This window comes from Euprymna scolopes, chromosome 22, assembly GCF_053919585.1.
Source record: "Euprymna scolopes isolate OS-2025 chromosome 22, ASM5391958v1, whole genome shotgun sequence".
NCBI lineage: Eukaryota > Metazoa > Mollusca > Cephalopoda > Sepiida > Sepiolidae > Euprymna > Euprymna scolopes.
Window position 1 is genome coordinate 37531885 of NC_136503.1, and position 22851 is coordinate 37554735.

Genomic DNA, 22851 nt, shown 5'->3' on the forward strand with positions numbered 1-22851 from the left:
AAAATAAGAACGAGTTGACAATTGCTTAACCATGAGGGTTCTCTGTGGTGACATGGGTTATCAGCCAACACCAAGAGGCAAACAAATGCTGTGTAAGATAATGAAAGAAAAAAAAAATGCTAATAGCTAAATATAGTAGAGAGTAATTTCATTGAAACATTGAATAAATTCATGTTTTTAATTATAGTGGAAACTCTTTTTTATTTTTCCTCTTTTAAATACTTTTTTTTTTATTGATCTGTAATTTAATGTCGGTTTATTAACCAATTGTATTTTTTTTTGTTAATAGAGTAATATATTTTTGGAAAAAGTTGCCAAATGAGATCAAGAACATTATAGAAAGTATTATGATTTAAATTGAATGAATTCAGAATTAAATGGTTTAAATTCTTTTTAATTATGTTGCCATTTTTGGAAACTATTAGATAAAATATTCACCAGAACTTAATATGTGCACTGATTGTGTTAACGATTCAAGAAGCTAACTCGAAAAAGAGATCATGCATGAAAAACAATATTAATAATTACAGTATTGTCTCTGTCAGTTATGGAATATTTCAGCCTAGTCTCCAAGCCTTTTATTTGAGAATTAACCGTGTTCAATTCGGATTCCTTTCGCTTCTTCTTCATCTGTTCTTTCAATTCATCAGTCAATTTCTCTTTTCTTGATTTCAACTGGTTCAACATTTTCTCATCCCAACGGCGAGCTCTGGCACGTAAATCACTACAAAAGCAAACATAAAATTCATATTTCAAAAGAAAAGAACATTCATTTTTAAATTGATTGCTCACCAATAAATATTGAGATTTCTTTACAAAAAGAGTGTTTGAATTTTGAAATGGCCTTAGAGCCAATGGACCACCTCTCACAGAAAATGGATATTGGAAGTAGGCTGTCAGAAGTTCAATGTTCAAAATTGATATGAATATGGGAATGCACAGGTGGAAGATCAAAATGGAAACAGTAGAAGTAGAGAATCAAATGGTGTGAAGGCAGATTTTGAAGGGGTGGGGAGGGGGGAATAAATCTGGTAAATGTTAAGAAAAAGAACAGATGTAAAATTTAGTTCTCAATTTTTTTTAAAGGCACCACTGGATAAATCATAATGCTAAAACAACAGAAATTAAAAAAACCTTACAAACTTTAAATAATAGTTAATGTTAAAACATTTTTATTTCCATTTGCCCCTTCAGACTATTATCTGAATGTTTGTAAAAGTGGTTAATAAATTTTGTCGATGTGTATAATAAAAAATATTTCATTCTGGGAATAAACAGGAGGGGTGGAGAAGGTAAATTAATTTAAGTGACCTAAAAAGAATTAAAAAAAAATTTTTATAATAAAATACTTTAAAGATGCATTCATTAGACTGAAAATTTCATTAAGATTGGATAATTCTCTGATTTTGGTAGATTTTTTTTTTTTTTATTAAATAAACAAATTATTTTCATTTTCATTGCACATTTCTACCTTTATCAGAGTTTATGAATTTATAAATGAAATCAAAGTGGAATAAATAGTATTTGTGGATCAACAAGTCACATGTACGTCTAGAAAACATATGCATGAAAAATAAGAGGGTACTGCAATTTCACAGTAGCTATAAACAAGCTGTCATTGTACTGGACATTAATGTTTAGGTTATTAGAAAAATGTGTTAAGCCATAAAATAATTACAAAGCAGAAAACAAAAAATACATTTTGCCATTGTTCTTACCTTGCTCCACCAGAAATAATACCAGACTTTTGAAATAGGGTACCATCCAAAGCAACAGACTAAGAAAAAAAAAAACAAAATTAATTGTTTAAATTATCATAAAAGATAAGAGCTAGCATCTAAAAGGATGTGAAAAATTATGTATGTATAAAAATTGGCAGTCATTTTAGATGGATGCATTTGATTAACCACTATTTGTGTGAATGCACACTTATACATAATCTAATCATTACCAATGCTCGGGTATGTCTTTATTTGAATTACTCAAACTTCGGGTATGTCTTTATTTGAATTACTCAAACTTTTGTTTGTGTGACAACACAATATAGAACGTTTTATGTCTGATGATGTGTAAATATCATGACAGACATCAGATATGCTTTGATGTGAACTGTTTTATCAATTTTAAACAATTTCTTTCTGAATAAAATTACAAAGTATATATAAGCCCATAATAACAAAGATGGAAAAAAAAAACAAACAAACATGCATATATTTTCTTGCAGGAATTCAAATTTAATCATAATACTTCCATAAAAGCCATCAATATCAACATAAAATAAGGAGGAGAGAGGCAATATGTGATCAAATAATATGAAGGTGATTTCAAAATTCTATAATAATAATTACAGCCTTGAAGATGAAAAAAGGATGCATGCATTCTTAATAGATGTTTGAAAGTAATTGTTGAACAAAACATAAGTCAACGTATCAAAAAAATGTCTCAAGCACTTGATGCTAGTATTGCAATGGTGTCAAATCAAATTGATACAGTGAAAAAGCGTAATTAGTTCTATATGAGCTGCATGAATGTTTGTTTATGAATTCAGTCATAATTTTTCAAACCTAATCACACAGACATTTTCTTTTTATACTCAAACATGAACAAAATCTCTTTTCAATCCCAATAAATGAATAACCAAATTTGTTTGAATGTCTACAAGAAAAATACATGCATCTCTTCATCTTTGCTATTAAGAGCTATTTTATTTGGAAATAAATTATTGGAAGTGCACATAAATTTAAAAAAAAAAAAAAAAGGAGGGGTATACAAAATTTTATGAAAAGAAAAACGTTCAGTGTATACCTTGTGTCTCTCGTGTCCCCCAAAGGCTACCCGGCGTGAATCTTCAACTGTGTCACAAACTAAGGCATTTCCACAGGCGAAAAGGAGAGCCTTTTTGATTGCAGGTGGATCGTATCGGATTACGTCAATGACCAACTTGACGTTTTTTGGTTCTTTTATGTCCCTGCATAATTAGAAAATGTGAAAATTGTTTACAATTTTAAGATTTACATTCTTACTGCTCAAAGTAGTCATCGTTGCTAGGTTCTCAAATTTTCCTACTGTGAACATAAATTTAATTAATTTTAAATTGAAATAAAAACAAATTGTTAATCGGTAAACATTTTCACAAAATAACAAATTATTGATTTATTAATTTTTTACAATGTAGTAATAGTTAATTAAAACAAGCTCAATCATTCTTTAATAATCTTATTAGAATGTACAGAGCGAAACGATAAAATTGTTGTGCTAGAAAAGACATGATTCCATTTCTGTTTGATGAAACCGGTTTTCTTTTTTGTTGCAGACCATCTATTAGGTTTTTGCATAAGTTCCTGCCATTTGATCTAAGTTATGACAACAGCACCATTGCCAGCACCCTCAAAATATATTGCTGGATTGCCACGAATAACAGGGACATGCCGAGGATGATGAAAACAAAGTTTCTGGCCATGATTATGCCCTCTCACATCTTCAAAGTCGGCTTAAAAGTAAACACCAAAATGCACCTGGATGTGCTGAAAAGTGTGGTGATCCCCTGGTGCAATCAGGTGGCTGCTAGCAGACACTGGGTGTGGCAGCAGGACACGGCGCCAGCCCATAAGTCCAAAGAGACCCAGGCTTGGCTTCAGAAGGAGTCCTACGACTTGGTAGCCTTCTCTTACTTCCCGACCTGAACCTGCTGGACTACTTTGTTTGGTCATATGTCAAGAACAGCACCAACATGACCTCCCACAACACCAAAGCCAGCCTGATGGCTGCCATCCACAGAATATTCTCCGAGCTCCTGCCGGTGCTTGTGAAAAAGGCATGCTCCCAGTTCTGGACCTGTATTGAGGTGGTGATTGCGGCTGAATAGATGTCAGCTCTACTAGATAATCAAGTTACCTGAATTGATGTTTTTCAATAAAAGTTTTAAAATAAATCTGTAGTGTTGTTTTGTTTAGGGCGACAACTTCTATCATTCCACTCTGTATTTATGCTTCAATATTTTTCTATACTATGGTTTTTAAAACCAATATCTAAATAATATCTAATAGTTTGGTACCAAAGTGATATATAGTTATGCATTTTTTTTTTTTAATGACATCAATATGGTATAGTTTAACACAGAATCATTGAGGACACTACTACTAAGGTTGCTTCTTTCTCCTTGTCCCATATCATTATGTCAGGTTCAATTGCTTCATTTTCTTGGTACGTAGCTGTAGGTATTGCATAGTCATAGGAGATGGTGTAAGACTTATTTCCAACTGTTTTTTTTCTGGTATATGTTCCCAGGATTTGCTAATACATTCAATATTCAGCTTTTTACAGATCATCCAGTGAAGATATTTGAATATTCCATTGTGTCGCATTGTATAGAAGCTGTTCCCCAGCAGAACCTTATAGCTAGACTAGCTTGGGTTGCCGGCGTTGCCCGGGTGTTTGGAAGTGTGTGTTGAGCAAAAAAAAAAAGTGGTAGTAAGCAGGCAGGTTTGAACCCGTACCGCAAAGAGAAAAAGAATGTGCGAAAAAAAAAAACAAAAAAACGTGACGTCTTTACTGTGCCCATCACCAAACAGAAAGTGGCAAATGTTTAAATTAAGGCTAGTCAATCAAAAAGAGGAGATGCCTTTTGAAAATATCGGCAAAAAAAGTGACCCCTCCTTGTAGAAAAGTGCCCAGTTGAGGGTGAAGGAATTAATGTTTTTAGCCAATTTTTCGATATTTGTCGTCCGAAGGGTCGAGCTTCAAAACGATACTGATCTCATGAAAATATGTCGCCTTTGTCGAAAGTTTAAGGCAAACATACATACATTTAAACAGACAAGTAAGATTTTTATTATAGATGTCAGATGGTTAACACTCTCTACAAAACCTGCACTTGTTGTCATTGGTAAGACCGCTCGTCGTCTTAAAAACATTGATCATCAAGCTTTGATTTTAGGCAGCCATTAATTATAATCCTCTCCTGATAATAGAGCAATCCTTTTTTAGCCAGTTTATTTAACCTTCCTTATGATGCAGAAAATATTTGGAATGCTGTTGCTCGGCACATTCTTCCAATTTTATTTTTTGCAATGGAAGTTCTTAATGCATTTTTCACAACTTTTGGGTTATTTCCATAGCAGACTTGTTTTCTGACACATCTGAGTTGTTTCATGACATTGATGTACCATTTTGAAGTTTGGATTTTCAGAGTTCATCAGAAAATCCTCAGTGCTCACAACAGTGGCACAATGCTGATGGTCTTACTTGTGTACATGTGTATGTAGCTTTAAACAATATGCTATTAATCAAACCAAACATTGCAGTAAAATTCAGTATGATGAAGCTGTTTGGAAGATGTCTGATGCCAATCAACAGATTGGGCCATTTAACAAGTGTTATTATAATTTTTTTCTTGTGATATCACATAGTATAGAATAGATTAATTTTTTATGATATTAATGAATCAAAGTAAAAATGTTGGTGTCAACCCTCAAATAGCAGTTAATTAAACAAACACTTGTTAATCATATATACACTCAACTTACCTAAGTTTCTCATTAACTGGTTTAACATCAAGGTAATCTAGAGGTAAGAAGGTTTCTGGTTCAATCCGCTGTTCCTTCATGTATTGGATGCAATCTTTTGCTGTTTTTTCATTATCACACACAATTGCATCCATGTATTTGCCCAACACTTTTGTGATGGCTACTTGATATTTTTTGTGGCTGGGTTCACACAGATCAATTAAACGACCGTGCTGAAAGAAATGACAAAAACACAGCAATATTAGTTTCACACTTATATTTGTTTGTATTATAATATAATATAGTATGTATGGATTTTGTTGTTTCAGCATTTTAAACAATAGTAAACAAAGGAATCACATAACTGTAGTAATAACTCAGTAGCACTTGATCCATTTTGGTAAAGTTATCCTTTGTTTAACTGACGACAGACTGAGAGCACCAAAAATTTTTTAAACTGATTGTTAGGAAGTTGGAGTGGACACTCCATAACCATAAAATGACCATAGAATGTAAATCCATGCATTTAACTTGGCATGAAATAAATGTTTCTGTGTAGCTTACTTGACATAATTATATATTTTTTATGTTACTATTTATATAGAGGTACATTAAATACATACACATATGTATTATTGTTGTAGAAAGATAGAATCACTACTCACAAACCAAATAAACTAGTTATAAAACCTATAGCTCTATCTTGCAAACATTCATTACTATCAATACATTGGTATTAAAAATAGAAGTATATCAACTCTTACTGTAAATCGTCTGCAAAAATGAAGAAACCATTTTTTAAATTATACATTTAAAATGGAGTTCTAAGTTCTGTACATTATTAAACCTTCCATTTAAGAAAAATAGGACATGAAGACAAATCATCAAGATTTATTTTTAAACTGACTGAAACCTTTTATAAATAAAAGTGTAGATACCATTTTAAATTTATTTCATTAAAATTTTATATTTTCTAAAAATCTTTTTTTTTTCTTTTTACATAGGCATCACCACTTGTCAAAGGCCCAGAGGCCACTCGAGGATAAGGGTTAAAGAGTATAGAGTAGTAAAATTGTACAATATAGTAATCGTTAGTAATGGAAATTCGGTAAATTTGTTAACTTAAGTGGAATGGCTCATTAAGAACTTGTTTACATTGGACTTGAAGACAACCATATTGTAGTCAGCTGGAAAGCAGGAAAACGAAAGACAGTTCCACAGGTGTGCAGTTCTAAGAAAGAAGCTTTGTTCATGGAATCTATGTTTAGGTTTAGGCACAGATAAAGAGTGGGGGGAATTATTGATAGTGTTTTCTATTAGATGAGTGTTTCTTGTGAAAGTTTGGCGAGGGGGAACCATAGATTGGAGCTCAGATGAACATTTGCCATAAAAATAACGATAAAGCAGAGACAAACTCGCAACATCTCTTCTGTGAGAAAGAGGTTGCAGGGAAGAGAAAAGGACATCCCCTACGAAGTCTATTTTGAACTCTATCAAGGCAGGATAAGTCCTTTCTAGCAGCTCCTGCCCAGATGTGGCAACAGTACTCCATCCTTGGACATACCTGGCTCTTATATAGATAGAAAATTGCATCAACAGTGAGATGTCTACTGGATCGATAGAAGGATCCCACCATTTTTCCAGCGGCCTTGGCAACGGATTTAATGTATGTGTTCCATTTCAGATCGGGAATAAAGGTCAAACCCAAAAGCTTGTCAAAAACATGAGGCCTCCCCAAGATGAGGGCCATTCATTTCAATTGATGGCAGATGGGGATCAGAGCGTTGATGATGTGAAGACAAAAGCTTGGTTTTAGATGCATTAAAAGTAACAAGCCACCTCTTTCCCCATTGTACCACTTGCTCAAGATCAGAGAAGAGAGAATCAGAGAGAACTTGGTCGTTCACGGTCTTAGATGTGCTACCATAGTATTTTCATATATATATATATATATAAATATAAAAATATATTAATGACAAGTGAGCTAGATATAAATGTTGGTTCCATTCCGAAACAAAATCAATCCAAATACATGAATTTACATCCAAAGGACCTGATTTTATCCCTACTATGAAGAATGCTTTACTGAGCTGGCCCCTGTCCTCTCTAAACTGTACAGCAAATGCCTTATTGGATCTTACTTCCCTAATAGCTGGAAAATTGCCTCTGTGGTACCTATGTTTAAGAATTTTGGTGAGAGAACTGACAATTTTCCTCCTACTCTTCAGTAACTTCTTTCTAACGGTATGGATTTAAGTGCCTGTGGATATCTTAAGTTATCTTTGAACCCATGCCATACACTGGACAAGACAGATGAAGCTAGGAACGTAGCGCTTGACATATCCAAAGCCTTTGACAAGGTATAGCATAAAGATCTCATTAAAATTAATTTGTACCATATTAAATTAATTTGTACTATATTATTGGACAAATATTTAATATAATCAGATCCTTCTTAGCCAAAAGAAAATCCAGGTTGTCCTCGATAGCTATATGTCCAAACAACATAACATTAATGCAGCTGTGTCCCAAGGAGCGATTTTTGGATCATTACTGTTTCTGATTTCCATAAACAACTTCCCTGATGTAATTGTGTCAGAGATGGGCATATTTGCTGATAACAATACATTCTACTCTCGACATTTGGGTAAAATGAATGCACACCTCTAAGGCAATAGCTGAATCCTTAGAAAACAACCTGCAGTTTGTAGTAAAATGGAGACATACATGAAAGGTAATATTTAATGCTACTAAGACTAAACTTCTTTCCTTTAACAATTATAAAAAACTTTTCAACTAACAATTGCCATGACTAATAGTACCCTATATAAGAGGCTATCATTTAAACTTGTCTAATATTTACAGGTAACATAAATTGGAACAAATACATAGAACATACCACCAAAGTCAATGAAAGAAAAGTGGGCTCCCTCTACTAAGCTAGAAAACTTTTCACATCTGTCAGTATCCTATATCTCTACAAAGCCACCATTTGCCATGCATGGAGTATTGTTGTAACATCTGGGCTGGTGCACCAACCACTAGTCTTTACATTTTAGATAGCGCCCCCATCCAAAAAAAGAACCCCTAATCTAATAGAACCCACATTATCTACCAACCTCCAGCTCCTGTCTCATCGCCACAATGTTGCATCCTTGAGATTTGTTAACAAGTACTTCAATGAAATTTGCTCTGCTGCACTTGTGCTCCCTCAGCATAAATATTCCTGTCCAACCCGACAATTAGCAAAATTCCCCTGCAGATCTCCTCAGATGCCAAAAGGATTTTTACTTTAATAGCTCCTTTCATTAAACTGTTAGCCTTTGGAGTTCCTCCCCATTTTTCTGACTGGATTAACATATAAAAATTTAAATGTAATGCGAACCAACATCTTGTTGCACAAGTTCACATTTAGGATATCCTTAGGTCAATGTAATTTCCAATCTTTTTCAGGTGTATATTATCAAACTCAGGAATCTGCATGGAATTTCAAATGGAACCCTTTATTTAATCCACAGGGTAACCTATTCCTGTTCAGTCAGCCAAGACTGACTAGAAATCCTAAGTAATTTGCAATTGTATTTTTGGGTGTCGCCTGCACTGAAGATTGAACCGTCAACCTCCAGAAGAGTGTAAGTTTACAAATGAATTTTACTAGACACTATCTACTGCCCCACAGATCCGTGGAGAGGTTACATCGACTAAAACGTTGTGCAAATAACACTCAAGATTAGACCAGCATTTTGAAGAATCCAAATAATCTAGTATGGTAATGCATATCATGAGTAACAAGAAATGTCATGAACAGTTTAAGATGCACTTACCACACCAGGGAAAAGTCTCCGCAGATTTTCAAGTAACTCTGCCTTTTTTATAGCTCTTGATGATTCATGTTTATCAACCTAGAAATAAGAAAATCATAAAACGAAACGATGATGACTATGAGAAAAGGAAAAACTGAAATAAACGGACACATTCAAAACAATTGACAACACATGAAATAAATCACTTTAAACAAACCCAATATAGAAAAAAAAAGACAATCAGAGCCCCAAAACAAAATTAGAAATTATTTTGACTCAATTCCACATTGGTCATATACAATTAACATTTTCAAACGGGAAGATCAACCACAACATACATGTAGAAACTTAACCCATACTAGGAAGGTAGATTAACTCTTAATTTCCCAGAGACTCATTAAAATCTAATTTGTAAGTCTTAAAATTAGACACAAGGTCATTTATAAGGAGAGAGAATGTACAACTCTTTCCTGAAAAGGGGGCATTTTAGAAAAGGAATGATCTCACATCTTGACAGAGGACAAAACAGATACTACATATTTATCATAGTATAAAGGTCAGGAAATAAAGTTTGGATAAAATATTTGGTAGAGAAAACAACAAATAATTTCTTAGTTTACAGGTGTCGTCCAAATATTGATTTTGGGCATTGGTTCCAAACAATTTATTGTTTTTAATAAATCCATAATAACAGATGTCTTTCAACAGAGTAAAATAACATTCAAAACATTTTGTACAATATTGACACAAAAAAAAAAAAAGGGGGTGGGTATTTATGAATTATTAGGCAAGCTGAAAATAGAAAAGATATAAATAAATTTACTTACTTTAGCCTCTCCTAACTGCTCTACAACATCAGTTAGTTCAAAGTTGATTTGCTCAATTCTGGCATTAGCAGTTGTCACTTCTTCCTCAAGTTCCCTTGCAGTTTTTTTCTGTTCTTCTACAGCCTGCATGCTTGTCCTATAAGAATGGAAAAGAGATGTATGAAGTAATTTCCCTTTCAAATCTTCAATAATATCAAAGTTGTAAAGCACTGGAAATTTTCATTTAAATTTGTCATAATAGAATAAATTCTGTGTCAACTTTGTTTTCATTGATAAATTCTGTTAAAAAGAAAAAAAAAATCTTTTCATAATAAAGCAATATCATTTTCCATACAGATGAAGAATACAAGATAAATTAAAAAATTTTCATTATGATTTTAAGATGAATGTACTCAATTTCTTAAATGACAATACTACTACTTCTACTATAGTAGTAGTGTCAACAATAAATTCATAATGAAAATTGTATATGAAAATAGGCAGTGGCTTGAGAGAATCCGGATCTGGTGATTTTTTTAAAGTAATTCTGTAGATGCATGCTTTTTGTAGTGTTTACATACATATATTCTTAAGAAATAACATTTTTTTTTCAAAATGTCCATTTCATCAATTTTGATGTTTGTCATTTTCCAATGAAAATTAATTTAATCTGAACATCGATATCTAAATTGAAAACAGACAAATTTAATCAGATTATTACTATTTTCAATTTTGTAAACCAACAAAACACATGCATACAATTCATGCCAAGTGAATTAAATCGGAGCAAAAAAAAGTGTTCACTATTTTTCTTTCATCTAAAAATAGTATTCATATATTAACAATCCCTTTTCATTTTATGTACTGATCGATTTGGTTGAGGTTTATAGCAATTTTAAAAAGAATCTTGTAGATAGAGTACCTTAAAAATGCACCAGATCAAAAGATTTTATAGTGCTTTGAGCATTGTTACAATAAAGTGACTCAATGATGAAAGGTGACTACCAAAAAAGTCCTCAATACCACAATTAGAGCTGGTATTAAAGATAATTGATGCTTCGTTGAACACACTCTATGATTAAATACACTCAGCAATAATAAACGTATCTACTACATAAAATTAAGTCAGTTGGTTTTCAAAGTCAGACCTAAATAGCAATCCATCTGACATATCACTATTTGACTAAAGCAAGTTTATTTTTTGTTAACACCTAAGTATTGATACAAACATAATTCCTTTAGATTCATTCATTTTTTTATCTGATAATATATCAGCCAGATAAGAGTAACATAAAAGTGGATACATTTTTTACTGCAAGGTGGAACAATAAAATTGCTGCCCTAGAAAAGACATGATTCCATTTCCATTTGATGAAAACTGGTTTTCATTTTTTGTTGCAGACCATCTACTAGTTGGCCAGTTGTGTATAAATCCTAAGATCGATAGGAGCCTTCTATCATGTCTGAAAGTGACACAATGTTCAACGAGCGAGATTGTAGATGTGCCGCTGTATAACTCATGCTGTCTACCGATCAAAGTTATGCAACAGGACCATTGCCAGTACCCTCAAAATGCAAATCCAGATGGTTCAACGCTTAAGGGTATGCCCAGAGTAATGAAAACAAAGTTTCCGACCACGGTTATGATCTTTGGTGTGGTTTCAAGTGAGGGCCACATTATGTCACCTCACATCTTCAAAGTCAGCTTGAAAGTCAACACCAAAGTGTACCTAGATGTGTTTTCCTGGTACAATCAGGTGGCCGCTGACAGACCATCGGTGTGGCAGCAACATCAAGAACATCAATAACATGACATCCCACAACACCAAAGCCAGCCTGATCAGCCCTTCTTGCCGGTGCTTGTGGAAAAGGTATGTTTCCAATTCCGGACCCGTATTGAGGCGATGATTGAGGCTGAAGGTGGTTACATTGAATAGATGTCAGCTCTACTACATAACCAAGTTATCTGAATTGATTTTTTTAAATAAAAGTTTTAAAATAAAGCTGTAATGTTGTTTTCTTCAGGGCAACAAATTTATCGTTCCATACTGTGTTGTCTTATACCGAAGCACGATATATATATATATATATATATATATATATATAGTAATGATTTCAAAAGTTTAAAAAAAAAAAAAAATTCCTTCAGTGTTATCAGTTGGAATCAAAATAAAAACATTCAGTCTTAATTGTTACCAACTGAATAATAAGAAAATGTTAAAATTTAACCTACTTTGACGTGTAAATGTGTATTCGCACATGCGGACAAGAGCACTTTAAACTGACTTACATCTACCAAGTTCCAATTCTTTTTTAAATTTTGACTCCTTAGTCACTTACCAGCTAAAAGCCAAATCAAATTTGTTCCACAAGTCCAAATCCCCTATATATAAAGTTTCAAGCCTGTAGACCAAAAATTGACAGGAGTTTGGTAGAGACCGATCATCAAATAGACAGACAATGTTTATATATATATATATATATATATATATATATATATATATATATTAAGTAAAGTGATTTATAATTAAAAAATTTAAAAAATTTTTTAAATTTAAAAATCAAATTTTAATTAAATTAAAAATCAGTTTCATAAGAAGGAACAACAACAAAGTCAATTATCTGTACGATCGTTTCGGAAATCCGTGCTTTTTATTTGTGGTATACATGAAGTCACGTAGAACAATTATACATAGTTTTTTTGGTAAGCACGGTCTCCTCATCAGCAAATTTAGGAGGATTTCTATTGAATTGAAAAGACACCAAAAATAAACCTAGCATTAAAAGTAAGGCAGATGAATCTGAAAAATTGAAGTAAAAGGTTTGGATTTAAAATTTATAAGAAAATTAGTATAGGTTAGAGATAGAAATGAGTAGAAAAAATATATATATTTTTTTGAATTTACATAATAAATTTGATTTAAAAATATATAGATATAGTTACCTTTTAGTTTTTCTTTTTTTGAAATCAGGAACTGTATTTAAAGTAGTCATTTAGATGTTTGCTTTAGCTTTTTATTTTATTGAATGATGAATTTTAAAAGGGCGACGCTCGTGCAGTAAATTGTTTCCGTTAGCGTATTTTGATTTAAAGACGCTACAGTTAATATATATAGAGAGAGAATATTTGTTTTGCAAGTTTTTAAGGGGAGATAATTGTCATGTGTTATTGGCTTTTTTTATTATTTGATTTACGAGTCTAAGGGCGGTAATTGGTCTAACTTAATTTATTAAAAAAAAAAAAAAAAAAAAAAAAAAAGTAATCTATTTTTACTAATGAGTAATTTTTAATGATTTAAGGTGGTTTATATTTATTAAATTTAAACCAACGTTTATGATTACATGATAGAAGCTCGTGTCTTGAATTTACTAGTTTGGTTGTGCTTTTTATATCTTCATATTTTAAACGGAAACAATTTACTGCACGAGCGTCGCCCTTTTAAAATTCATCATTCAATAAAATAAAAAGCTAAAGCAAACATCTAAATGACTACTTTAAATACAGTTCCTGATTTCAAAAAAAGAAAAACTAAAAGGTAACTATATCTATATATTTTTAAATCAAATTTATTATGTAAATTCAAAAAAAAAATATATTTTTTCTACTCATTTCTATCTCTAACCTATACTAATTTTCTTATAAATTTTAAATCCAAACCTTTTACTTCAATTTTTCAGATTCATCTGCCTTACTTTTAATGCTAGGTTTATTTTTGGTGTCTTTTCAATTCAATAGAAATCCTCCTAAATTTGCTGATGAGGAGACCGTGCTTACCAAAAAAACTATGTATAATTGTTCTACGTGACTTCATGTATACCACAAATAAAAAGCACGGATTTCCGAAACGATCGTACAGATAATTGACTTTGTTGTTGTTCCTTCTTATGAAACTGATTTTTAATTTAATTAAAATTTGATTTTTAAATTTTAAAATTTTTTTTAAATTTTTAAATTATAAATCACTTTACTTAATATTGAATTAGCTCTAGGACATTTAACTATCGAGCTTATTATATATCTAAATTACAACGAGCATTTCCTGTATTTTAATTAAACTAGTAATTTCACTATTACATTAAAATACACTTAGCTCTTTAGACTATTATTCTAATTTCCTTTAAATTATATATATATATATATATATATATATATATATATATATAAAATTTTCAGAATTTGAGAGATTATATATAATAAATCCCACAGCCAAACAATGTCGTAATCCACAAGAGCCATGACAGTCAATGAACCAGAAGTCCAAGAATCAAGTTTCGCCCTCATTTGGGCTCATCAATTAGACACATCCGAACTTAGGATTCAAAACCCGAGCCTCTTGCATGCGAGGCAAGCACTGCCAACTGGGAGGCTTGAGTTTCGAATCCTGAGTTCGAATGTGTCTAACTGATGAGCCCAAATGAGAGCGAAACTTGAGTCTTGGACTTCTGGTTCTGTTGACTATCATGACTCTTGTGGGTTGCAATGTTGTTTGGCTGTGGAATATATATATATATATATATATTACACACACACACACGCTATATATACTTACTTGATATAATCATTAAGTTTCTCCACTCGTTTCTTATTCTCTTCCATCTCGTGTTTCTTTTGCTCAATTTTGTTGACCATTTCACCTTTTTTACGTTCTTCATTGTCCCGTCGATCTTGATCAGATTTCTGTTCACGGTTAATGGACTCCATCTCTTGTAAGTAACGTGCAGCTTTTTTACCACCTTCTTCTTTCAAACGATGGTACTCCTGAACCTGAAAGACAAACCATAAGGAGTATAGACAATGTTAAAAACAAGTGAAGTGTGTGATGTCCCACTGTTATCAACACTACTTTATAACAGTGATCAGAACATTTTTATTGATTTAAGTCAAAGATTAATGATGACATCTTTAAATATTTCTTCCAAGATTGTACAATCATCAGTATTTGTTTTATTAACAGTTATCCTAATTTTCGGTAGATTTTGAGCAAAAGCTCATGAAGGATAGCAATAAAAACAGGAGTTCCTTCTGATTAAGATCAGGGACAAAAGTGTTAGATTCAAAGGGCAAAAAGTTTGATTTGATTTAATTTGGTTTGGTTGTTTTGTTTTGCTGCATATCAACCCTTTTCGTATTATTTAATGCTGTATCCAATAGTTTTGGAAACTGTTACTATGTTTCAAGTTCTTTATATTTTCAAATATTTATGAACAGTGCTTGGTTAGGTTGTTTTGTAGAAAAAATGATTTTTTACTTTGCAGAACATGATTGAGTTTTACAAAGAGAAAGCGGGGAAAAAACATGAATAGCAAATATCTTGAGAATTTCTGATCTGGCAGCATCAATCAAAAATGTGTTTGAATCAACTGACAAAAAATTGACTAAAAGTCATTTATAAATTTACCAATAAATTCTGGAACTAATGCATGATAAAAATGCTTGACTAGTGGTGGTCATTCAATGATTTTATGAACTGTCACTGATAAAGTTACATTTTATATAACAAAAGAGGATCATGTGGTTGTCAGCTTTGAGGAAGTGAATCAAGGTAAGATCGATCATGATGGAATCAGTAGTAGGAGGTGTATTATATTCAAAGACCTGAAACACTGTAAGGCTCTTCTACACATTACTGTGTATTATTAGAATATAAACAAAGCTTTTTTTCTTTTAATTAACATATATAAAATTCATTAAAATTCAAGAACTTATGAGTAGATACTTATTTTTTAATGTAACTTGGCTGGTCATTCAATTTCTGAATAATTTAAATTCTCTAATTAAACCTTTGCCTGTCCAAATACAAGGCAGTGGTGCCAATAGTTTTTTTTTTTTTTTTTTTTTTTTTTTTTGAGGTAATTAGTCCTTGGGACACACTGTTGAGAGTTTGGGTCCTCAGGAAATTAAAATACAATGTGGTCCAATTAAACTTTCTTAATAAATTCTAGTGTTAAACTATGATACCAGACTGCATTCAGTATCATTTGCACTGAGAGAAATGTTTTAGAGTAAATTAACAAGTTCAATTAAGATTTCTTTTTTAGAAATTATATTTTTAATGGCAGAACAAAATTATAATATCAAAAATGAAAATTAAATAAAATGTCAAGATTTAAATTTAAAATATGTAATTTATTTTATAATGTCTGTAATATGCTCTCCACTTGCACCTATCAAACAAAAAGTGAAAAGTTGTGAACATCGAAAAAATGTACTTATTCAGAAATTTTGAACACTAAAATTTTTTGAAAGACAAAATTACAGAAAATTGAAAATTCCCGAGTTATGTTTTTAGGTTTTGAAAATGTACACCTGACAATCTGTAAAGGTAAAGGATAATTCCTACTACATTTATAGTTTCAATATCTAAAAGTATTAGTGGAGAAAGAGTAAAACAGTTTTCATATTAGTATAAAGTTGTTGCATGTAAGAATCAAAATTTCAATTGCAAATCTATTTAATTTAAATGAATTAAAAAATAAATGAAAGAGAAAGAAAAAGATGAATCAAAAATTTAAAAAAAAAAAAAAAAAATGAAGGAAAATAAAAATTGAAAAGAAGAAAAAAAGAAGGAAAGGTAGTTATATTTACCTGAGACTCTTCCAACTGAAGGTCTCTACCCTGTGACTGAGATTCCTCTTCTATTCCTTTTTCATACTCCTTTTTCTTTTCTTCAACTTCTTCAAGCTCTTTCTCCAGTTGACGAATCTGTTCAAAGACAATTTTAACAGACAAAATTAATTAAATTAAAACAGAGTTTCTCATTTATCAGATTAATCAACTAAGAAACAGATCTAAAGTGGATTATTCTGTACTTAATTTAAAACTGTCATACTGCCAAGATTACATTACTTTTTTGGATCACATAGAATAAAAATTTGCTCACAACATAAAAAAAAACAAAAAAACAACTAGTAGTGCTCGACTCATTGATAACATAAAACTACTACTTTATGCAATGCTCATAGAAGACTCATCAATAATATAAATCTCACTTGTCTGTTTAAATGTATGTATGTATACCTAAAACTTTTGACAGTGGCGATGGATTTTCACGAGATCGGTATCAATTTGAAGCTCAATCCTTCGGACGACATATATATATCCATCTAACACTTATCATTGGCTAATTTTTAACCTTGAAATAATTTTTTTTTTTAAGTTTCTTACATAAAATGGTTTTGTGCCTTGTCTGGAGCTATTTCAATTAAAGAAAACTATTTTAATCATACATATATATATTTCTGTCTGCCCATTTCATGTTTTCTCGGAAACTATTGGACCAATCTAATTGAACATTTGTATGGATTTTTGTTATGGTAAGATGCAGTAGACCTTCCATTGTTTCACAGACAAGTACTAAAACATCTCAGCACAGAATCCGCAATGTACTCTCATACTTTAACATTAATGCTGTCACTAAATGTGCTATTAATTCTAACACAACAGAGCATTTTTGTATACTGATTGAACAACTTTCATCAACTACCCATCTGTTTCTAATTTATGTAAAGTCTACCAGACAATATATGGGGACTCTGGAGAAAAGTTTTTCCAGATCTACAAAAGCAAAATACATGTTCTCCTTACCAAAGTACTTTTCTTACATTTATCTCCATAAATACTTCTGGCATAAAACTGTATTTCATTTACGCTTATCTGACGTCTTATTTACGGCTCAATTATTCTCAAATCACTTTCAGAACCAGAATTAAGCCTCCATGATTATCTAGCACTCCTTTCTCCTTTTTACCCTTGTAACAATCATGTTTATTAAATTATGCAGGATAACACTATTCTTATTTCCATAAATAGCAAAACTATATGAATATACTTTTGTCATAGTGGCATGCAGAGACAGATGCGAACTTATTAGAAAAGCTACAAATGTTAAAAGTAACATCAAATTTTATTAATTTCAATATTTCAGTGTCATATAAGTCAAGGATACATCCTTGGCAATTAGTTAAATACAGTCTGGATCATTTTTAAGTAGATAAATAACTTTGCATCAATCTGAAGTATGGTCCTGTGCATCTATAGGAGGTCCATCCTATCAGCTTTATCTTCTCTTTGAGAAAGGGTTAGTTTATTGCTAATTGCCTGAGCCACTCCTAGGAATGCAGACAGCGATTGAGGTTGTTCAGAAGAGTTAAACTAACATCAAAAGTCTAGTTTATTGAACACATTAAAATACATAAAAACTTGAAAGAGGAAACCTATGTGCTTTGTGTACCCTTCTTATAAGCCATTTTTATTATTTGTGTAATAACAAATTGTTAATTATTAAATTTGAATCTGAAAGCTCATTTTGTTTTGTTTGTATATCCGGTATTGGGTATTTTGTTCAAAAGATGTAATATCTAAGATTGGGGCTATTACAGATGTAGTGTGATGATTGTATTTTGTATATGCGTATTTGTAACTGTGAAAAGGGAAATCTATTCACTAAATTTTGACAAACAAAATATACATTTTTATTACAGGTATAAGTGTCTTGTCATGCATTGTGTAAATGTTTACATGTGATGATCATAATCAATTTGATGGTTGTCTTTTAACATTAATAAGGTAGTTTCTTAAAGAAATTGTTTCTGAAGTTTAATTGAAGAAAATTTCAGGTGAGATAATTGTAAACCATGGAAATGTAGTTATATGTAAAGCGTATGGATGCCATCTTCTTAATAATCAATTCAACAAGTTTTACAGGGCAGTAGCTATCTATATAAGAGCCAGGTATGTCCAAGGATGGAGTACTGTTGCCACATCTGGGAAGGAGCTGCTAGAAAGGACTTATCCTGCCTTGATAGAGTTCAAAATAGACTTTGTAGCCTCATAGGGGATGTCCTTTTCTCTTTCCTGCAACCTCTTTCTCACAGAAGAGATGTTACAAGTTTGTCTCTGCTTTATCGTTATTTTCATGGCAAGTACTTGACTGAGCTCCAATCTATGCCCCCCCCCACTCGCCAAATTTTCACAAGAAACACTCGTCTAGCAGAAAACACTATCAATAATTTCCCCCCCACTCTTTATCTGTGCCTAAACCCAAACGTAGATTCCATAAACAAAGCTTCTTTCTTAGAACTGCACGCCTGTGGAACTGTCTTCCATTTTCCTGCTTTCCAGCTGACTACAATATGGTTGTCTTCAAGTCTAACGTAAACAAGTTTTTGATGAGCCATTCCACTTAAGTTAACAAATTTACCAAATTTCCATTACTAACGATTACTATATTGTCCACTCTTTAACCCTTATCCTCGAGTGGCCTCTTGGCCTTGATAAGTGGTGATGTCTATGTAAAAAAAAAAGAAAAGAAAAGCTCTGCTAGAATTATATGAATTTATTGGCCTTGATAAGTGGTGATGTCTATGTAAAAAAAAAAAGAAAAAAAAAGCTCTGCTAGAATTATATGAATTTATTGATATGGCAGAGATAATCTTGGGGGTCTGAGAAAATGTCTATGTTGGTACTATACATTACAGACGTTCTTAAGATTATCAATGTGATTAATATGGAAGTTTAGAAATTTGTAGTCGTCTGGAGGTTTTATGAAGAGAAAAGTAGATAAGATGTTATTTTGCTATCATATTATATCTAGACATGAAATAAACATCTATGAATGTTCAATGGCAAATGTTATTATGGTCGTAATTATTGGCCCATTGGTGACAGTTCATTAACTTGTCTAGTTGATGTGCTTATATAGTTATAATTATGATACAGCATATCAATCTTTTTTTAGAGTTATTTAAGGCCAAATTCAATATTTTGAAAATAAATTTTGTTTCAAGTTTTTTATGTCTTCAAATATTTATACACGGTGTTTGGTTTATTTGCTTTGCAGAAAAAAATTGTTGTTTTTGACTTTGCAGAACATGATTGAGTTTTGTGAAAGAAAATAACCTCAATGTTTGGTGCATTTTAGGTCATTTTATATATAAATACATCACCTTTACATCTACAGTAGTGCATTGGTTTTTAGAGAGTAGTTCTGATAGTTGCTATGTTATATATTACATCTTTTACCCAAAATATCTAAGTATCAAATACATAATCGAAACAAAATTAGCTTTTAGACACACAAATTAAAATGATTACTTACCTCAGCTTCATGATTATCATATGTCTTCTTTGCAGCTTTGAGGGATTTCCTACAAAAATAATTTTTTTAATGAAATATATATAAAAAAAACAAAAACAACATGATTAAGTCACTTGAAGAAATAACAAAAATATTTAAATATTTTATATCTTCATCAGGAATGTGACTATGGTAAAAAACAAAAGAAAATCTGCAGTCACCCAAGCTAGTGAATAATTTAGGTCCATGCTAAAATGGCCAGAGAAAAACCTTTCACTCTTTTTCTCGTACTTCTAGCCATTACTATTAGGAAATATCAAATAACCAAGTCAGAAACTAAATATTTATAACCAACTCCAATTTCAATAATAAACTGTTATTAATTTTTTATCAAGTAAATTTATTTTTTGTATTAATACCGAAATTACATAGAAATCAAAATGAAAAAGCAGGGAAGGAAAGATATGAATTTTATACAAGAAAAAGAAGTAGCAAAGTGGAGATAAATGGATGAAGAAAATAACACAGGAAAACATTTTATTTAACTAAAATAAAATTTTAAAAAATTGGAATTTTCTTGTTTTTATTTTCAACAACTATGAAAAGGCTGGATATCTTAGGAAACTTTTTTTCTGACAGTTACAAAATGAACAATATCACATGTGTCAGAGATAATCAGGTGTGCAAGTCATAATCGGCTCAACATGCAATATTTATTCATACAAGTATGCTTTGTGGTAATGATGGATTTAAATTGGGTGGGTGGGTTGATGGATACAAATTATAAGGTGGGTTAGGGGGGAATAGGAAGAAAGTAAAAAAATCCAAACAAATATCTTGAGATATGAATGCATTAAGATAGAATTTTTTTGAATATGACAATACATTGCATCTATATTTACACCCTAAGATACAATATTTTTGAGATGTGTGATTTTAAAACTCACAACACCAAAAAAATTACTCTCAAAGCAAGCAAAAAAAAGTGTGTGCGTGTATCGTAGACTAAAGCTAGGCTGTCTCATCCCTCTCTTTCTGGCTCCTCCTAGCTCACTTTTGTTCGTCATCATCCCTGTCTCCATAAGTTGACTACAATGTTATTCTTTATTTTTTTTATTCTATTCAACCTTTCTGTTACATTAAAACTTAAATGTTGAGCATTTAGTAAATCATTCAACGTTTTTAATTGTGTATAATCTTGCCCCCTTTTTAGTTACCATATTGTGTGTGTGTGTGTGTGTGTGTGTGTGTGGTAGCCTTGCTTGTCTCCCTCCCTTCCTCCTTGTATGCATCCTGTATGCTAGCACTCACCTAGGCGGTGAGTACAACCGTTTTTCGTTATAATAAACATTTATTATTACATATCAATTTCTGTGTTATTACTGTTGTATTTATCTTTCTTTTGTGATTATTGAGCATAATTTTAGCTTATTTTGGGTAAATTTCTTACCCTTGGAATGGATTAATTTTGTTTCTTTCAAATCAAATGGAAACGACTTCAGCTGTCATGGAATGAATTCTCAAGGTATTACTGTATCTGGTAAAAATTCGATTAGTTTTCAGGTGTGGGGAATTTGGTGTAGGAAATATTCTTTAGCTTCAGCCTTAGTCAGCAAGCTTAGCTTAATGGTGAATTATGGGGCTTGCTGACCGAGGATGGAGCTGGTCAGATTTCCCACACTTTGGAAACCACCAATATCAATGATTAATCAAATTTTCAATCTATAGTACTTCCCCATATATATATTATGCTCTTACAAAGTTATTTAAACCCTCTGTGTTTATTCTTCTTAAACTACATAATAACTAAATGTGAAGTACGATTTAATAAGGTAAATATAAATTTGATTAAAAAAAAAATTTCAACTGACTTTCCTGCTTCAAGCTTCTTGATCATATGAGCTGTTTTCTCCTTTGCCTTGATATATATTGGACGTTTTTTATTCAACTCTGATTCCTGAAAAATATAGAAAAATAAAATTAATAAATTTTCAAAAGTTAAGCACCAATCTTCTAATTATAAGATTAAACAAATATTGATTGATTCCCACCCATCCCTCCCCACATTATGTAGGCCATGTCACTAACTTTAACAAGTACAGCATGGGTTGGATTTTGTGGAAAACTAACAAGCCTACTTCTAGATATTTATTGAAAATATATAATTTTTGTTAATTGGATGAATTTCAGTAATCCAAGGAAAGAAAATAAACACCAATTTTCCTGGGAGTCATCAGTAATTGTTTCATATAAATAAACATTGATCTTAATTTTTTGGAAGACTGAGCAAAAAGTAATGAAGGACACACACACACACACAATTATTTATAATAAACATTTTTCAATATTCACATTCATACGTTTCATCTTAACTGCAGTGTGGCTATATATAACTGTACAACTGGTCACAGGAATGGAACCCTGGACTTCTATCCCCCCCCCTTTTTTTGGGAGAAGGAGGTTAAGCTCAATATGTGAAATTTAATCCATGATGATTCCCCCTTCATTTGTGGGCCATTCTAGCTTCTTAGCTAGAAAAAAGAAAAAAAAAAAAAAACTGTTAACTCTAGTACTAACCCTAAGTGTTAGTAGCAAGAATCCTAAAAAACCTTAAGATCAAGTGAAATCCAGACCCACTCCCCCACCATAATTCTGTGTCAAG

At 31.6% G+C, this 22851-nt stretch overlaps 1 protein-coding gene across 1 annotated transcript in view; it reads right to left on the bottom strand.

Moving 5' to 3' along the window:
- LOC145243974 (structural maintenance of chromosomes protein 1A-like) overlaps positions 1 to 22851 on the bottom strand; it is an 83521-nt gene that overhangs the window by 34238 nt on the left and 26432 nt on the right. Inside the window, exons 7-16 of the mRNA XM_080107109.1 lie at positions 22061 to 22146; positions 20211 to 20259; positions 16700 to 16816; positions 14664 to 14878; positions 10135 to 10270; positions 9329 to 9406; positions 5526 to 5737; positions 2806 to 2968; positions 1719 to 1777; positions 529 to 724 (exon numbers count right to left, since the gene is read on the bottom strand). Of these exons, the coding sequence (XP_079963235.1) occupies positions 529 to 724; positions 1719 to 1777; positions 2806 to 2968; positions 5526 to 5737; positions 9329 to 9406; positions 10135 to 10270; positions 14664 to 14878; positions 16700 to 16816; positions 20211 to 20259; positions 22061 to 22146 (1311 nt within the window). The remainder of the gene's footprint in view (positions 1 to 528; positions 725 to 1718; positions 1778 to 2805; positions 2969 to 5525; positions 5738 to 9328; positions 9407 to 10134; positions 10271 to 14663; positions 14879 to 16699; positions 16817 to 20210; positions 20260 to 22060; positions 22147 to 22851) is intronic.